Source organism: Uranotaenia lowii, chromosome 2 (assembly GCF_029784155.1).
Source record: "Uranotaenia lowii strain MFRU-FL chromosome 2, ASM2978415v1, whole genome shotgun sequence".
NCBI lineage: Eukaryota > Metazoa > Arthropoda > Insecta > Diptera > Culicidae > Uranotaenia > Uranotaenia lowii.
The window spans coordinates 261219916-261237775 of record NC_073692.1 but is presented as its reverse complement, the minus strand read 5'-3'; the positions used below and the strand labels follow the sequence as shown (position 1 = coordinate 261237775).

General features: G+C 36.8%; 4 protein-coding genes across 4 annotated transcripts; 2 read left to right on the top strand and 2 right to left on the bottom strand.

The window, feature by feature from the left end:
* Positions 1–4300: 4300 nt before the first annotated feature.
* LOC129744156 (turripeptide Pal9.2) lies at positions 4301–5154 on the top strand. Its single transcript, XM_055736558.1, has 3 exons — positions 4301–4460; positions 4560–4745; positions 4811–5154. The coding sequence occupies exons 1-3, from the start codon at positions 4433–4435 to the stop codon at positions 4867–4869; spliced, it is 273 nt and encodes a 90-aa protein (XP_055592533.1). The 5' UTR covers positions 4301–4432; the 3' UTR covers positions 4870–5154.
* Positions 5155–6172: 1018 nt separating this feature from the next.
* LOC129744155 (ubiquitin-conjugating enzyme E2-18 kDa) lies at positions 6173–8359 on the bottom strand. Its single transcript, XM_055736557.1, has 4 exons — positions 8300–8359; positions 7969–8064; positions 7065–7251; positions 6173–6989 (listed from the first exon to the last, which is right to left on the bottom strand). The coding sequence occupies exons 1-4, from the start codon at positions 8324–8326 to the stop codon at positions 6838–6840; spliced, it is 462 nt and encodes a 153-aa protein (XP_055592532.1). The 5' UTR covers positions 8327–8359; the 3' UTR covers positions 6173–6837.
* Positions 8360–12147: 3788 nt separating this feature from the next.
* LOC129748502 (coiled-coil domain-containing protein 86) lies at positions 12148–12874 on the top strand. Its single transcript, XM_055743154.1, has 2 exons — positions 12148–12506; positions 12566–12874. Exons 1-2 carry the CDS (start codon positions 12298–12300, stop codon positions 12855–12857), a joined length of 501 nt encoding a protein of 166 aa, XP_055599129.1. The 5' UTR covers positions 12148–12297; the 3' UTR covers positions 12858–12874.
* LOC129748501 (DNA replication ATP-dependent helicase/nuclease DNA2) lies at positions 12859–17534 on the bottom strand. The gene is made up of 10 exons (XM_055743153.1): positions 17157–17534; positions 16517–16864; positions 16229–16456; positions 15539–16163; positions 15298–15471; positions 14464–15137; positions 14213–14406; positions 13720–14152; positions 13247–13420; positions 12859–13187 (listed from the first exon to the last, which is right to left on the bottom strand). The coding sequence occupies exons 1-10, from the start codon at positions 17388–17390 to the stop codon at positions 12882–12884; spliced, it is 3390 nt and encodes a 1129-aa protein (XP_055599128.1). The 5' UTR covers positions 17391–17534; the 3' UTR covers positions 12859–12881.
* Between the last annotated feature and the right edge of the window lie 326 nt (positions 17535–17860).

Below are 17860 nucleotides of genomic sequence, written 5' to 3'. Positions count from 1 at the left end.
TCGATCGAGTTTAATTCGATTTTTAGTGCTGTGATTGTTGGTGGCTGTTATTAAAGGGCTGAGGAGTTTGTGGTGAATGGATGTTTCCATTTTTGTGATGGCTGAAAAGCAGAATACTGTGCTGATTGTAGTGGCTCGAAATTTTCTATAGTTCCACTTCTCACATGTTCCTTGAGTGCGAACGTAGAAGGTTGCCAAGTTGGGTTTTTCTATCGCGTTTTGGAAAGTTATTTGATTGTTGAAAATTGGCATTTTGCGAGTACCCCATCGAATGCGTTACGAAATGTGTGAACGGAAAATGGAACGTAACGCTTCATCGGACGAATGAAGAACAACAAAATAATAACAAACACGAAGATTACCAACAATAACAACGGCTTCAATTGGAACATATTTATCCGAAGCATCCAAAGATATCCGAATCACCTGGCACAGAAAATAAGCTAAGTACCTGAATATTTTTTATAAATTTGCTCTAATTACTTATCTAAACCTACCAATAGTTTTTAACCTTAATTACCAATGCTATTGAACTTTTCCAACTCGATATCCAGGTACGTATGCATATCACATCACTTTACGGAATGCTACAAGTGTTTGGATGAAAATAGAACCTTTTTAATAAAAGTACAATGTCGCTCTTCACAAATGTTAGGTGCAAACAACATTAAAATTGCATAAAGCTACGATTTATGAAAAAGCCGATTGAGGAATGCAACAAGGGTTTTAATCTGAAAGAGGAGTTTACATAAATCTTCTGAAAACGAAATGAATATTTTCAAGGTATTCAACTGTCGAGGTTTTTTGAGAGTAAATTAGATCTACTGAAGCAGGTCCGTCTGTCACCTTTGAAATGAGCAACTTCCAAAAGAAAGTGAGTCCCGTTTGTGATCGAAATTAAGCTAAGTTCCGCGGTCCGGAATCGGTCGTTTAGTGCAGATTCGCAACCGGCAAGTGTTACCCCCGGCCGGGGAAGTGGCGGTTCTAGTGTACCGGATGTGCCCGAATCGTAAACTGCGTGTTAAATTTCTATGCCTTCCCAATGGTTGGCTGGCTGGATGTGGTGGCTTCTTCGTTTTTAGCTTTTTCTCATTGCTGCTTGATGGTGCCTCTTCTGCTTATGAGGCTTGTTTTCTTTTTTTTTTTTTTTGAGGATCATCTCTGCTGATCCACCCACCCATCTCAACATAGCTCCCCCAGAATTTGTTTTTGTTGCTCCCGGTACTGGTGTGCAATATGCAACAATGTTTCTAGACTGCATAACATAAAATTCTCAAGAGATATGAAGCTAAATTGAAATAGCGTTTTGACGACTAAAAGGATCTGAGAATCAGGATGAAGAAGATAAACTATGAGAAACATATTAAAGCAAAACGTAGTTAAAATATTTTCCGGTTAAGAAATGACTTAAATCTGAGCTAGAATACTCAAATCTATCAAAAAAAGAGCGGTTTTCCAAAACATGTATTGTGAAAAACTTTTAACACATCGCGGACCTTATACGACATATCTCGGTTTTCGCTTGTAGTGAATGTGCTACATACAGAAACATAACTCAAATGTCTATATTCTACAAAATTAAACATAACGCTTACGGTAACTCATAGGTAGATAATAAATTTGAAGAATTTGATCCAGTAAATTCTGATGTATAGAATGCCGAATTTCGATGTTTTTCGGCTTCGATTTTTCTGCTGTACTTAATATGTTAAGTACATGCTATTTTTAAATTTCGCATAATTTCTGCAATTTTTTTACATAATAATTCATTAAAATATCATCAGTCAATTTTTTCTCTATTAGTAGTTTTTTTGGAAAGGAGAGTCATTTTTTTTTTATATCCGACACGTTTTCAAAAACATTCAAGCGTCACCGAGAAGAATTAATTTGATGTTTTAGATAACACTGCATTGAATGGTTACAAACATTCAAAACATAGTTTCGGGTTTAAGTTTTATTTAAAATTTGAAATGAGTGTGGTAATAATTTAGGGTTTCAGTTGAAAATGTCCATAAATAATAGTGTCAAGAATAGATAGATAGAAATTAGATCGCACTGGTCAAAAGTGTGTCCTGATCTTATCCTTCCACCCACTTTCCAAAACAAAATTGTTTGCTAGGATGCAGAGGTAACCTCGGTCCTAAAGCGCAAATTTATTTCTTTCATCCCCTTCTCTTTCTTCCAATCTATCCATTGACTACTAGGACGTGGCCGGCGCCGTTATTGACGTCCAAAGAGAGAGCATCAGTTTTGTGCAGTGTGAATGAGTTGCTAGTCCCAAGCACCATTCATTTGACCTCTGAACAAAATTTATGGCCTCGGTCAATCACGGAGTAGCAACCATTGGCGATGTGGAATTCATTCTACTGAACCACGCCTGCGATCATGGTTTTCGAAATGCATTTGTTTAAAAAAGAGAATCATACAATAATGTCATTAACTTAATATTAAAATAAACAAACTCGTTCGGTGAAAATCATTCTGTAACAATTGATAATGAAGCATTTCGGTTTCAATGAATCAGGTGGATGTGAGTAGTCAATCAAGCTAAGCTAAGCTAAGCTAAATCGGACACCTTTTGTCGAGTTCTGATTATAATTTCGAACATACAAAGCTTAAACCTATAGTATGATGTTTTATAATCATGATTTAGCGAATGTGACTACGCTTTAAACACGTTGAACAAATTGTTTCAACGATCCAGTTTTCCTAGATTCAGTAAGAAATATATCCTAAGTTCATTAAATTTCAACATATGGTTGAACATATGTAATCATAAGTTATTCGATTAAATTCACCTAGTGTATAAAATTAGTTCAAAATGTCAATACCAAACTAATATAGATTTTAAGTTGAGTGAATTTTCATCTCATTTTATTTTTAAATGACATCTGCTGCTTAGTCGCATAAGAAGACGGCTTCTTATTAACAATGTTGTTTTATGATGATCGCGTTTGAGGATATTGAAATACCAATAGAAAACAAACATCAAATCACCTACCTATATACTTAAATAGAACACCGTGAGAAGACAAGTATATTAATGACCTAGGATTGGTAGACTGTACAACAACTGGACATATTTGAAAATACTTATATTCCCGATTTATCGCATACAGTTGATGAGAGTGTGTTCTACTTTTTGTCATCTAGCAGCATCCAAAGTCAAGATGCATTCACGCATCATTGACAGTTTCACTCATCTCGCGTTTTGAATATCGCCTCACTAGATAGTATTTCTTTACAACACATATAGAATGCATATTCATTAGTTGGTAAAGCATGCGTACAGATATGTGCAAATAAACTGCCTGATCGTTTGTTTGATAGATTACGATCTTCAACATACTACCCAATATGTGCATAGCAGGACACGCAACATTGTGGAAAACAGCAGACAGCAGTCGAAATAAATATGAAAACCAACTTGTGGTTTGTGATGAAGTCGGCAAAGCAAATATTTTTACAAAAAAAAACACCGCATAAATCGGGTCAATAAAGAAAAGTTCTAAACCAGCGCGAGTAGACTATACTAAGGCACTTACCATTTGATAAAGACGATTGAAATCGTATAAAAAGGCAAAAGGAACAATTGTTGAGCAGGTCATTTGTTGACGAATGAAACATATACATTGTTAAGGTCATTGATTTGTAAAATGCAGGAACAAATATTTAGCTGGTAGACAGATTGATCATCAACTATCAATTAAAACACAAATAAAAAAAACAGTAAATGATATCGATGTATATTTATACACTTTATTGAATAAAACTTTTCAATGAAATTAATGAAATTCGTATGGTTTTTATTTACCTTCATTTCAGTTTCATTCAACATGCTTTTTGGAGATGACCGGTTATCAGGCTGGAGCAGGACAGCTCAGCTTTGAATTCCTTTTTTTTTACTGATAATTACTCAAGTTGAAGATGACAACTGTTGTAGCATTGATTAAAAAATAACGATTAAGAATGTTTTAGGTTCCAATCCTTTCTAATAAACGTAATTTCTGCTGAAAATGATTTAAATTTAAAAAGAGTAAAAACCGTGTTCAATGTGAATCTGTTTAGAATTATGTTTATTTAGCTAGCAACAAAAACTGAAGCTAAACGAGAAAACAGCAAACATTGTGCTAACGTTTGTTCATGCTGATGATGATTATAATAAATCTTCATACTTTTTGCGCATCATTTCAATTGGAAAATTACTCAGCAAAACCAACATCTGTATGCTGCTAGCGATTGATCAGGTCACGCTTATAGTCATTCCTACAATAGTGACGCTGACCGTTGCGCCCAGTTTGATAATTAGGTGTCAATCCCAAGCCAGTATAGAAGCGACCACCTGCTGGAACAATCGCAGTCGAACGTTGATCTTTGGCGGAACAAGACGTAATTTTTTCGATCTCCAGGTGTATCAACCCCTAGCGTGAATATGCGATACATTTTTATTGTTCTAGTGTGTAAGTATTCAAGATGGTAGCCTGAAACTGTTAAACAGTTTCAAATTTATAGTTTAAGTGGTTTTAGTTTGCTTAATTTTTTTTTCAATGCTCTCTCAGCTTTGATGGCTATCGTTGCCTTGGTCCAGGCCAATCCAGCCAACGAGCCGGCGAAGAAAGTATGCGGCAGATCTTGCACATTCGATTACACCCCGGTTTGTGGGGGTGTTAAGGGCAGCAACGACAAACCTCTCTCGTTCGGCAACACATGCGTTATGGAGAAATACAATTGCGAGAACGGCAAAAGTAATTCTATGCAAGTGGATTTTTTTTTGTCTAAAACACTTATTATGTTTCGAACTTCCCCATAGGTCTGACAGTGCTATCCCAAGGTGAATGCCCTGGAGGAGGTGGCGTGAGATTGGCATAAGCAGAACTTATCATTATATTCCGGATGAGCAGTTTTTGCGACTACACCTTTGACCTTCGTGAAGAGAATGATTCATAATCAAGCAAGAATTCCTACACCTGCGAATGCGAGGCATAAAAAATCAAACCAGTTTCGGTGAGCTTGATAATTCAAATTGATGATTTATCTGCGTCTTGCTCTAGGTAGATGGGTTGAATATCATTCTCTTGTACCTACCAGCAAATAATTTTATTTTCAGTTTTTAAAGTTATGAATAAAAATATTTTTTCATAAATATGTTTTCAATTTGATTGATTATTATTTATTGTGCTAAAATGTTTGATGTAGACTAGGGCACTAACTTTAAAAATATACCTAATAACATTTAAGTATAAAAAATTCTGGGCTCTGTAAAACGCTCTAAACAAGAATTATTCAAACGGGCCTGTGATTATTGTTCGAGCAAAAAGTTGTATAGGCACATCGACGGAAAGTATCTTTGATTGAGACATTTCGTTCGGAACAAAATCACACAACAGTACGTATTCGGCTTATTCGTGATCTTACCGATCCCTACAATTTTAATATCACAGGTATTCATTATATTGAATCATAATATGATTCAAATAATGAATACCTGTGATATTGAAAGCTCTCCATGCTCCATATCTACTTTCAGGCGTTTTCGAAAGCCTGAGCGATTCCTCTACTAGATAGCCGTGAAGAAGGAAAAATACAAGTTTACGGAAAGAATAGGGGGCAAGTAGGCTAAGAATTTAACAGCAAGCTGTCATTCTTCCCAACTAAAAATCCCCCCCCCCCCCCCTCCCCTTGCCACGGCGAAGGAAATTTAAAGCAATATGCGCGCAGTGGCAAATGATTGGCTTTATAACCCAATCTCTTTATTTTTATTTTACTTTTCCAAACGTATTTCGTATTACTGCACCTACCTTTTCGCCCATTGGCCACTTTCTCCATTTCTGGGTATTATAAATTGCTTAATTTTAAAAATACCCCGAAAACTGTCCTAAGATATTGTCAAATATTAGCGGAACCCCAAAATAGAACGACGAATGTACACATTTTTATTAACCATCACCTAAAGTTGAGCATCTACAAAATACTAGGTAAACTGCGAAGCGTTCGAATTCAAAACTACTAAATGAAACAAACAACACAATCTTTAAGACTCTTAATGAATTCAACCAAATGATAAATAGTTAGTCCAATATCGGAGGATTTGTTTTAGAAAATTATGGAGAAACGCCAAACAAAATTGATTCCGTTTTAGATTACCCAATCAAAGTCATGCTCACGCAACAGCTTCAATTTAACGTTGCTTCATTAAGTTTTTATTGAACATATTCATTTGTCTAATTAAAGTTAGAACGCAGTTTTGCTGTCACAGACGTGTTACATAGTACATATTGTTTAGATCTAAATCAAATGCATTACACATTTACTTTTATTTGTTTTGTTTCGCTTTTTCCTCATGAATCACTAAATTAGTTCTTACTCTGTACTTTGCATAGTAGGTTATTCCACATTTTAGTTTTAAAGCATGTTAAATTTTTGTTTTCCTTTTGTTAGATAAATAGCCAAAATTAGAGATGCAAACAAATCCTTAAGCACTCGGAGCATGCCAAAGCCGAAGTATAGGTTTTTTTCGAGTAAAGATGACTTAGCGCACTCTATACAAAAAGAAGAAAGAATCTGAACGGTATGTAGGTACAATGCTCGTTTGCTGACCGCCGAAATAAAAGAGAAACATCCTTCGACTATTTGAATTTATTTGTTGTTTAGCCGTTTGTTTGCATGCTGGCATTCTTTTTCGATCAACAATATTACTTTCGTTGTTGATTTTTTGGTTGGATAAATAAAGAGGATTTTATAAAACATGAAAAATACTAGTTGATTTTAAGTATGTTTCACACAACTGAGCATTGTGCAATGTTTAATTTGGATTGATTCCGAACAACCAGTAGGTGATTACTCTGGTCGTTTTTCACTGTGCTTTCGCGTGTATTCCTCTGCGTTTTTGGTAAACTTCTTACGATCTTTCAGATACTCTTCTGCCAGGTCTGCTCGCAGCGGGTGCTCTGGTTCTGGATCGTTGACCAGTGCAATGAGCGCTTGGATTACTGGGAATGGAAGATGGGAAAGATTATGGAATACTGTATGTAGACATACGTGAGGCTTTCTCGTATTTCACTCACCTTGATCAGTCTTGGTGGCCGGTTTCCAGTTTTCGGCGCTTATTATTGGCAGACATACCTGACCTTTTTCGTCTATATTCGGATGATAAATTTTGGTTTTGAAACAAATTTTGGGCGGTTTGAATGGATATTCCGCGGGGAAGGTAATCTCTATCTTAAATGCACCTTTGTTGTATGGTACATTTTCCTGAAAACGGAAAAACAGAAAAAATTGAAACTAGTTTTTACTCCATTAGGTGCTATTTAAAAAATAATATATCTTAAGTACCATAAAACAAGAGTTTTCGACTTGCTAGCTACTCATAGCGATATTTCTAGAATCAACCTTTTTTTTCAATCGGCTAAAAGAATCTCAAGCTAATTTCAGTTGAATATTTTTAACCAAAAAAAAGAAATTTCTTAAAACGTACGTAAAATCAATAAGTATTTTTTGTTATCGTATTGTCCGAAATTAGCTTAGCCTTCACCTTTTAACGTCTCACTCGCGCTTCCGATCTGACTTTTGACTTCGATACAAAGCCATCGGTCACTATATTTTTTTTTATTTAACGTACAAGAATATGAATAGATTGACTAGGTATATGAATATATCTACACGAAAAGCCACGAAGGTACCGGTAATGGGATTAAAATTATCATTTCCGTAATCAGCGCTTTCGCGTATACTATGATATGAGTCACCTTTGTGAAATTTTATGTAGATGAATTAGGCCGGAATATCAGAAACCCTCTTCGTGCGTTAATGACCGCCAACTCTAGTTTCACGATCACGATCCATGGCTTTCCAACTATTTTGTGTTTACTGTTGTAAGCAAAGCTGATGATTGCACACGGTCTTATTCATCGAAATTCACGGCCGAGAAATAGCTGCAAAAAAGGGAAACAAAGAACGAAAATCACTTACCGGAACGATTAAACCTGTCCATAGTAGCAGATTCCCCTCGTCTACGATTATATCACGAAAGGATTTCAATCCTGAAGCACGGATATCAGCAAGTTCCTAAAATATTTCAGGAAGTGTTGGTTAGATAGTTGGCCGAATATTTAGGGAAAAAAGTGCAACTTTTCGTTGTTCTTTGAAACAAGACGTTGCAAAACCAGTGGAATCTGAACTGTAAACAACCTTCTATTGATTTCTTACGGCAACTACTTGGTTGGCTATTCCAAAAGGAACATTTAATTACTTTTATCAGCCAGAATAACAACGAGTTCAACTAAAAATTTCACAAAATTACCTTTTGAAGTCTTCTGGTGGCTGCCATTTTGGACGTAGCTTAAGGAAAAAAAACTATTTTTGAAGATTTGACATTACAACTTTAACGGCGGATAACGACAGAGACATGTTGATCGACTTTAGGATTCGGACCTTTTATCGAATCGTCGACCTTGGCGGGATTTAAAGATACACTGTGACAAATAATTAAAAGCAATTTTCTCAAAATTTACATGTGACAAAACATTCAACAAAATTAAATTTTTAAAAGATACATATTTTCGATTTTATTTTTAACGAAGAAAAATACCTTTGCTCATTAAATTTTTGACTGAATTCGATTATAAGTGGACGGGGTTCGACCATCTTCAACACGGTTATTTTGGGAAGCAATGTACGCACTTGTGCTTACTCTATATTGAGTGTGTATCGTTTCCTGCGACTGGAAAGTGCTGAATATTATAGCAACACTGCGTTCCGACCGTTTATCTAACGTAACATCTCATAAGGGCGAAACTGCCAAATGTAAACAAACCGAGTCAACGGTTGCATTTTACCTAATAATCGAGGTTTCATCTTAAAATCACTTAAAACTTTCAAAAAGTTGATAAAAATTAATTGGACCTGCATGTTGATGCATTTTCAAAATGGGGTTAATTTTTCTATTCGTGTATGGAAACTGAATTGACCATGTGTGACAGAATCACTAATCACACTGACATGAATAAAAAATCAATCATTTTCTGTCTATTTTTTTTGTCAGATTTTGTAGGTTCGCAATACCGACAGCAGGTGGCGAACTTTCCCCGCCAACCCGAATGAAACTCCCTCCCTACACACAGCAAAAAATTTCTAAAAGTATACGGAATCTAAAACACGAGTAGTCTAATTTTTTACAAGTGTAAATCGGCGACGATGTAATTTTCAACTCTTTTTGATGTAATTTTAATCTTTTTTCAAAAAGTGAATAGAAATACACTGTTTTGCTATAATTTTACATTCCGTGATGTAAAAATCAAGCGGTCAATGAAATTTATATCACAAACAGTGTAAAATTGTATGTTTGATTTAAAATTAAATGGAAATGTGTAAACAAGTAAGAAAATGATTCGAAAACGAGTCGTAGGTGTAGCTCTAGCATTTCCATAATCCTTCAAAAGCTGGTAGGTTCATAATAATGTCATATTGAAAAAAGAATGCTGTTGAAATTAATCAGTTTTCTCTCCATTGCAGCAAAATCAGATTTTTCGCAGTGGCAGTGATCTTTCGGAGAAATTTTCGTCAGGCGGAGGTGACGCGGACCGAAAAATAATGGTGTTCTGGGACGAATCGAGGATCCTGGTTGTCGTAATCGGAAGGTTCTCCGAGCCAAGATGCCGTGTTATCGCCGCTGCTCCTTTTCTGGAGTGATGTTTACACTACAATATCCGAATTAAGAATGACCAGGTTGGCACAAGTGCCGTTTTATTTATAGTTGAAAGATACCTTGCTTCATTGTAATATTTTGTAATCGAAGTAGTCGGGGTTTCTCCATTCTCGCATTATTTTCGCGTATTCGTCGTTGATTAGTACGTGTTGAGAAACATTTGATTTCATTTGAAATTTTCTTATATTCTTTTTCGTATTTTCCATTAGCTCCATATCTATCCTACACTGGTGACGGCCATCTGTTCAACATCACCGTGCTGGGAATCATCGGATGAAACAAAAATTCCAAGCTGACGCTGTACGTGATGGTGTATATCTTTTAGGTTATTTTTGGAAATATATGCGAAATTAAAATTTTAAAAGCAGCGTATTCATTCATAGACACCAGCAAAACCTGAATATTTAGCAAAGATTTCTAATATTTACGATAATAAATCTTAAAATTTACATCCCCGTCTATTTTTACACGACGGCTTTCGTCGTCCGATTTCGTGCATTGTTTTCGATCTAAATTTACACGCCTCAAAAATTACATTCTTGAAAAAAATACATCGTGATAGAATTTTACATCAAAATCGATGTTTAGTTTTCGTGCATCGTTTTCGGTCTAAAATTACACGAATTTTTCTTGCTGTGCAGGTTTGGCTATTGGAGGCATAACCCAAAATTAAGCTCTTAAAGGAGAACTCATCGACCAAAATCTGATACCGCAATACGAAATAAAAATAAAAAAAAAATTACTGCAGGTACGGGAATCACACCCATACCTGCAATGACTCTGCGATTACCATCTCAGGATGCTAACCGCTCGACCACCGGAGAGTTGTTGAGAGAAGCAGCTACATCATCGTATATGCCAGACTTTCTGCAAATGAAGCGGGAATAAAAGTTATCCCCCAAACAAAAAACAGTTCTTCGCTTTGAACTTACCCCCCAAACCTAAATCTGCCACGATGGAGGTAACAGAGGCCCTTATTCTGCGCCGCGCATGAGGTGACGATTGTCACCTCACCTCGAGTCACCGTGAGATTTGTCACCTTATTCCCGGAGTCGTTGTGGGTAAAGTGACAGAGGTTCACTCTAGGTGAGTGACCGAATGAACACATCTGTCAAAATGGTAGAATTTTGCTGGTGTTGTTTGGATTTTGCTCTCGCTTCGGATTTTCCGAAGTAAGTTTTTAGAATTTCGGGTTAGAATTTCGGTACGAAAATGGCCATCATCGGATGGTACGGTTACAGCAAGCTGCTTCAGGAAGAAAAACGGACGATTTGTGCGACGTAAGTGGAAATTTCGTTCATCAAAGCTAAGTTCGGATCTGGGTCATATTGCCGGGGAAAAAAATCAGATACCGACGGCTGCTGCTTCAAAAACCCAGCGCACAAAAAGGCGGTGTTTGTTAAACATTTCCAAAGGTTTATCAGGTATGTAAAATAATTTGTGTTTTGTACCTGAAACTGTTCGATCATCCAAGAGAAGTTAAGTTTTTTTTTTCGTTTTCAGTAATGGCGAATGCTGCCGGTTTATATGTTTTCCTCAACTGAAGTTACCCCCGTGGCATGCCGGAAGTTGTTTCGCCTGCCAGATAGGAGATCATGGAATGCCGAGCATTTATCGAAACCAACGAAATAGCAGCAGCAGCATCAGATTCAAACGACAAATTTCGGTCCCATAAACCTAAATCCGGTTTCTTTGCATAGCAAATTATTAAAAAGTGAAAATAAAATAAAAAGTACTATAATATTTGAATTCCAAAGTTTTCGTCATTTCATCGTTTTAACGGTTCGAAAAACAAACCTCAATTAAATCTGAATTTTAGATTTCATTAGAAGATCATACTTTCCATTCAGTATTCCAATCCAAATTACATATTTTAGATAGCAAAGAAAAAGTTTCAATATATTTAAAAATCATATTTGCTAATAGATTTGCTTAATTTTATTTCCAAAACTATCATTCATTAGTATAATTAACCATTTAGAGCCTAACATTGTGATTTACATAAATTCTCGATTAAATTTCTATCTCGTCACCACCTGAAAAGGTACCGACAATTGTCACCTAAAATCGTCACCCGAATGCGACGATTCTCACCCACGGTGACTACGAGAATAGGGTAAGAACTCACAAAGTTCATCCGAAGTGACGTTCCTCACCTAAACCGACTGCTGGAATAGAGTGACTTGGGTGACTCTACTATCGTCACGTCACTCGAGGCGCAGAATAAGGGCCAGAATCAGATGCGCTCACAACAAACCCCCCCTCCCCCCCAAAAAAAACAGTTCACCGCTTGAAGGACAAGTTTGGCGTATTGGCAAGCTGTGATTTTTTCACAAACTTAAGTTGTCAATCTTGAACTTAGGTTTGGCGGGTGGCAGTTCTCAAGTTTGAGTGTTTTCGATTTTCAGTGTAGGTATTTTACTGACAAGGGCACCTGGCAACCCTGCTGAAACCAAAAATAAGAGAAGAAATTGATACCGCGTGCTGTTGTTTTGATTCACTGCAAAGCTGTTCGGTTTCGTTTTGTATTTTACACTACTAGGTAGAAATTTTTACTAGAAAACTAAATATTTTTGTTTCTTGAATGCTGAGACATGACTGCCAACGCAGCTCCAGATATTTCAGCTATATTGTCAAAAATAGAGACTACTGCCCAAGAAAATTCTGTCGATGAAGCAAATGTGGCAGTTGAAGAAGGTAAATCATCCAAAACGAATACGAAGGAACGACCGGTAAAACCAGAGCATCTGATCCCTAGAGGGTTGCCTAAATCAGGGCGAGTCTGGAAGACGCAGAAAGAGAGGTTTGTTTGAAATTCTTGTGATGTAATAATTTTGAAAATCATTTATTTGTTCATTTCAGATTTGCAAAAGTCAAGAAATCCGTTAAAGGAAAAGCCAAAAGTAAGCATTTAGCCTTTCGTGAAGAAATCAAGCACATAAAAGATCTTTCCCGTTCGATCAAAGATGAAAGAAAGCGGCTGAACGAAGAAAAACGAGAACGGCGCGAAGAAAACAAGCGGCGCCGACAAGAGAATGAACGGAAAGCTGAAATTGTCCAGATTATTAAGAATCCTGCTAAATTGAAGCGCATGCGCAAAAAGCAGTTAAGACAAATTGAAAAAAGAGATTTGGATAAAATAAAAGTAGTTTAAATGATTTTGTAAAACAATCTAACTTTATTTCTTATCTTCAAAATTATGTAGAGTATCCAGCAAGTTGAACACTCGATCCCATTCAAAACCGAAAGAACTTTGCTGGAGTGTTATCCGACCTCCCGCTGGAATGCATTGGAATAATTTTTTGAAGGGCGTATATCTTTCTAAGCTCATGACGTCCCCCAGAATGACGAGTTTCTTTTTGGCTCTGGTAATGGCCACAGTCAACCTTCTGTAATCTTCAAGAATTTCATGTTCGCTAGCTTTTGTGGGGTCAGTGGATTCTGTAGCTGGATTGTTGGACTTTGTGCAGGAGTAGAAAATAATCTGTAATTTAACATTTGTTAGTCTAGATGTTGTTTACAGGCAATTCAGTTAAATCTTGCCTCTTTATCCTTTCCCTGATACTGGTCGACAGTGTTGACTTCAATGTTTAGGTTTTGTTCAATACATCCTTGGTCTTGAAACTGCTTTTTCAGCAAATCCAAGTAATGCCTCAGTAGATCAACCTGTACTCGAAATGGAGCTATCACACCAATCGCGGTGCCAGCAACGCCACTCTGTAGAAAAATCAAATTAACTGTTTTTAAAACACGTTTTTTTGTAATAGTAAAACGATTCCTCATTGATTAGAGCATTTCGCGATTTTGGGTTTGTCGATTTTTTTCGCGAGAATCATTGTGGAAAATAGCATAGCATGTGCGACATAGCAGTTAGATAAATGTGTTAGAACAATTAGAACTATTGCAAAGGCTTTGTAATGACTATCGATAAATAACTACCAAACGAGCCTGTTTATTTCCAACAACTCGGCTAATATGACAAATTAAATACACGTTCTTCAGAAGAATAGACTTACCTCTAGCAAAGCTTTAACCGTGTAAATTACGACGGCAACCTCACAGTAATTTTCATAAACCGCTTTTGGTTGATCCAAATCTTCAGTCTTGTGGTTTACTGAAGAAGCAGTTTTTGAACGATTCGATTCAAACGCCTTACTGCTGCCATACGTATTCAAAGTGTTGATGAGAACTACTGACAAATCCAGCTGCGAGGCTGTCGCACGTAAGAGCCATTTTTCAAGTTTATACTTTTGTTGTACTAACCGAACATTGGGCAATTTGAGGGATGAGTTTGCCACAGATTCGTTAGCACATATGAGTTTTCCTTGATAGGAAAAATCATTGGCTAGTTTGGTAATGGTTCTGTTCATGCGATATTGAGTCGGCAGAACGCAACATGAATGATCGGTTTCAAGACGAAAGAAAAGACTTTCATCAGCTCCAAGATCCCTGAAAAAAAAAAGTAATTAGGATAGTATCTCGACAGCGCTGCAGTAGTAGAAATCATACTTCGCTTTTCTGGAAAGTATCACAGGCGGTAACTGATCGGGGTCTCCGATAAGCACAAATTTATCGGACGACAGAAGAGGTCGTATTACTGCACTCTGAAAAACTTGCGTAGCTTCGTCTACAATGCAGAAATCGAAAGTTCGTTGAACCAACATCGAATGAGCTGATCCCAGACATGTGACACCAACAATTTTCTGAAAGTGAAACGCCGAATAAATAATAGTAACAATAGATATTAAGGAAAAACCTACATAGGAATTATAAACGGTAGCCAATTCCTCGGGCGTGGAACATTTTTCTGTTAAATCACCCTCCGAAAAAATCGTGAGTTCTGAATCAATCCTGGTTTTCGCGCCCAACCGTATAAACTTCATTCCATGTGGCAACAAACGCTTAAGAACATTGTCGACAGCTGAATGCGTATTACTGGTGATCAATACGGATTTATTCATTGCTACTAACAACCGTATCAAAGCTATCACTGTTTGAGTTTTGCCCGTCCCTGGAAGTCCTTTGAATAAACAGAAACTTTTCGTTCCTACAGCGGTCAAAACTGCTATTTTCTGGTGTTTATTGAGGCCCTGTAAAATCTCTTTAGCAGCATCGGCCACTGATGAAGGAATTGTGCGAGTGAATGTCGGTTTTTCGCCATCGATGATGATTCGCCGAAGAGTAGCAGAACGTTCTGTATCATCAAGCAACACACCAACATTGGTTAAGTTAAACGTTATTTGCGTTTGCGATTCGTATTTGTCCAGGTGAAATAATTCGTGGGGGTAGTTTTGGCTAAGATCTCGTTCTAGTGACACCGTTATTTCACGTTTGCTCACATTAACTACCCGCCCTGCGGCAACTGCAATTCGCGTGGTGGTACTACAGATGACATATTCGTTCACATCAAAAACTTTGGACAGGTTCTCGATTCCTGAATGATGAAGATTAGATTTAAAGTCTACCTTGAGCAAATCTTGTAAAGTTATCTTAAGTCATCTTAAATACATCCTGCTTTATATATTTATTCTCTGAAACCGTAAACGAGCCCTAACTACTGGGAGTTCAATTACGTTTACTACCTTTAAACCTACCTTCAATTTGAGTGACATTCATGGAACAATTAATATCATCATCAAGTGAAAATGTGTGACAACAGTCTTCACCCGAATGTGATACGTGTGCTATTAATTTAAGGTTGATAGCAGCGCGTCCCATCTTTTGTCGCATTTCAGGACTTTTCGTCCAGAAATGTTTTACACGAAACTCTGTAAAAACGAAAAAGGAAAAAAATCTTTACGTCGCTTAAACTGAACGATAAAAGTCGTTACCCACTTTTTCGATTTTCTTCATCCTCCAAATATATCAGACCTGCCCATCGAATGAAATAGTCGATGTGTTTATCAGATAAATGTCCCAAAGCATCCGTCGCTATCAGTTTGATGGCGTGCTCTGGGGGCAGCTGCAGTTTTTCATACTTGAGATAAGCTGTGCAAATGGTGCTGTAAGGACAGCGAGAACAAATATGTTTATTGTTAAGCGGTTCTGGCAGGAGCATGATATCTTTGTGCAGATCAAACTCATCGCTTTTTGTATTTGGCAGCCCTCGGGATAGATAGTATGCTACTTCGTTGCGTAGCATGATTAAATCTCTTTTCAAGTTGCGATTACTCTTGACAGACGAACACTTTCCTTCGCGGAGGTAGAGCAAGATTCCCTGGTCCACTTTATGTCCTACTAAGTTCATCATCATTTCGTACAGGATAATTTGGCCTTTGTGTTCAGCAGAAAAACTGGCTCGACCTGTTTTGAGTTCCAGTGGCATCAACTGAACGGGTTGATTGGGTTCACATTTTGCCTCAACGGTTACGTCAATTTTTCCCTTTATTCCAAGCTGGTGGCACCAGATGTTTTCTTCGATATCTTTTATCGTCTTGATTTGGACATCACTTTTAGGATACTAGAATAAAAATATAGTGATTTGCTGGAAATTTTACAACAAAACAAATGGCCTTTTCAACAAACCTTGCCGGGTATCACGAGATGATTGATAATGAAGTCGTGGATTTTAGGATAAAATTGTTCCATTTCTTTCGCTGCGTCAACTTTAGTCATTTTGGCTGCGTAAAGCATGTGAACCATTTCTGGAGAATTAAGATATTCCCGTCCGATCATATTGATATCCTCTAGCTCTGTACACCGGTTTTTTAGCGTTTTTTGCAGCAACGCATGTACTATTGTGCCAATAGTCATCTGAAAGTATGAACAAAAAATTACTCCTTGTATGTTTCAACGAATGGTGAACTAATTTACTATTCTACTGTCTGCATCGATACCGCGAAATCGTTCCTGTAGAACGCCCCTTCTTTGGCAGTACAACGCGCCGACTACAGATGTCCCAGATATTAGATGGTCTGGATCAGTGACAATCATACCATCGGAACTGTCGATACGATAGAAACCGGTAACTCGATCGAGCACTCCAATGAGGGAAATGACGTCGTTTTTTTTTACGTGTAGTGAATTCCATGGTGGCTCTAGAGAGCATTTTGCTTTCAAATTGCTCTTTTTCTCTTCGACGATGATCACAAATGATGGACCACAGTTATTGATGGACAGAACTCGACATCGTTTCCATGTTGTCAAATCGAGGGAGAATTGCTAATTTGTAAAATGAAAAATAATGATACTTATACAACAATGGAAAATTTCTATGACTAAATTCCTATACAGATTTTATTCAATATTATTAATTACTACCCATTTCCTTTTTTGTATTAGATAACTTACAAAATAGGCGGCACACATGAGTTGTGTAATAAGGGTAATTTTGTTCTTTATTGCATGATTTAACGTTAGCCCATCGATATAAAATCATAGTTTCGGTCAAGGAAACACATTTTGATAATAACAAGTGAATTTTTGTTGGAAAGCTTTGAAGTTTATTACTTACCTCCACATTTTCAAGATCTTGCAGATTAATACCGAAATCATCATCCTCATCAAACATATCTTCAAGATCGTATGTGGATTTCGGATGTCCTTTTTCCGATCCACCCACGGTTTCCATCGACATGTCAGCGTGCTTCACTTTCTTAACTAGTGGATCGGCATGGTTGTTAGTACCTTCATTTTCAACATCCGACAAGGACGCGTGGGAACGTTTGTAAACTTGATTTTCATTCATTTAATACAATTATATATGTACATTAATTTTTTGTGTGAAAATATTCCGAAATAGCGTACAATAGAACAGAAATTGGCGGTTTTAAATCTGGGAGAGAGAGAACTCCAATAAAAGAGAATGAAAATGTAAACAGGCCCTGGCGAATTTACCAACTGAAACGGAAACCCGCCAAAACGGAATAGTTCAAACTGATCGAAAAGACACTGAAAGAAAGCATTGCGTAATTATGAATAACTGTGAATAGAAATGAAAAACTGTTTTTGAAAATTTGTTTTAAATTATTGAAATCTTAGATTTTAGTAAAATATCAACTTTAGGTTTTTTTTTTCTTTCTTTCTTAAGGTTTTTATCAAAGAGCAATAAGAATTTAAAAAATATATGATAATTACATGATTGTGTATTATTTACAATCGTGGATCATCTGAACAATCAGTTCATGTTGCGAAATATTATCTTAAATGCGCAAAATT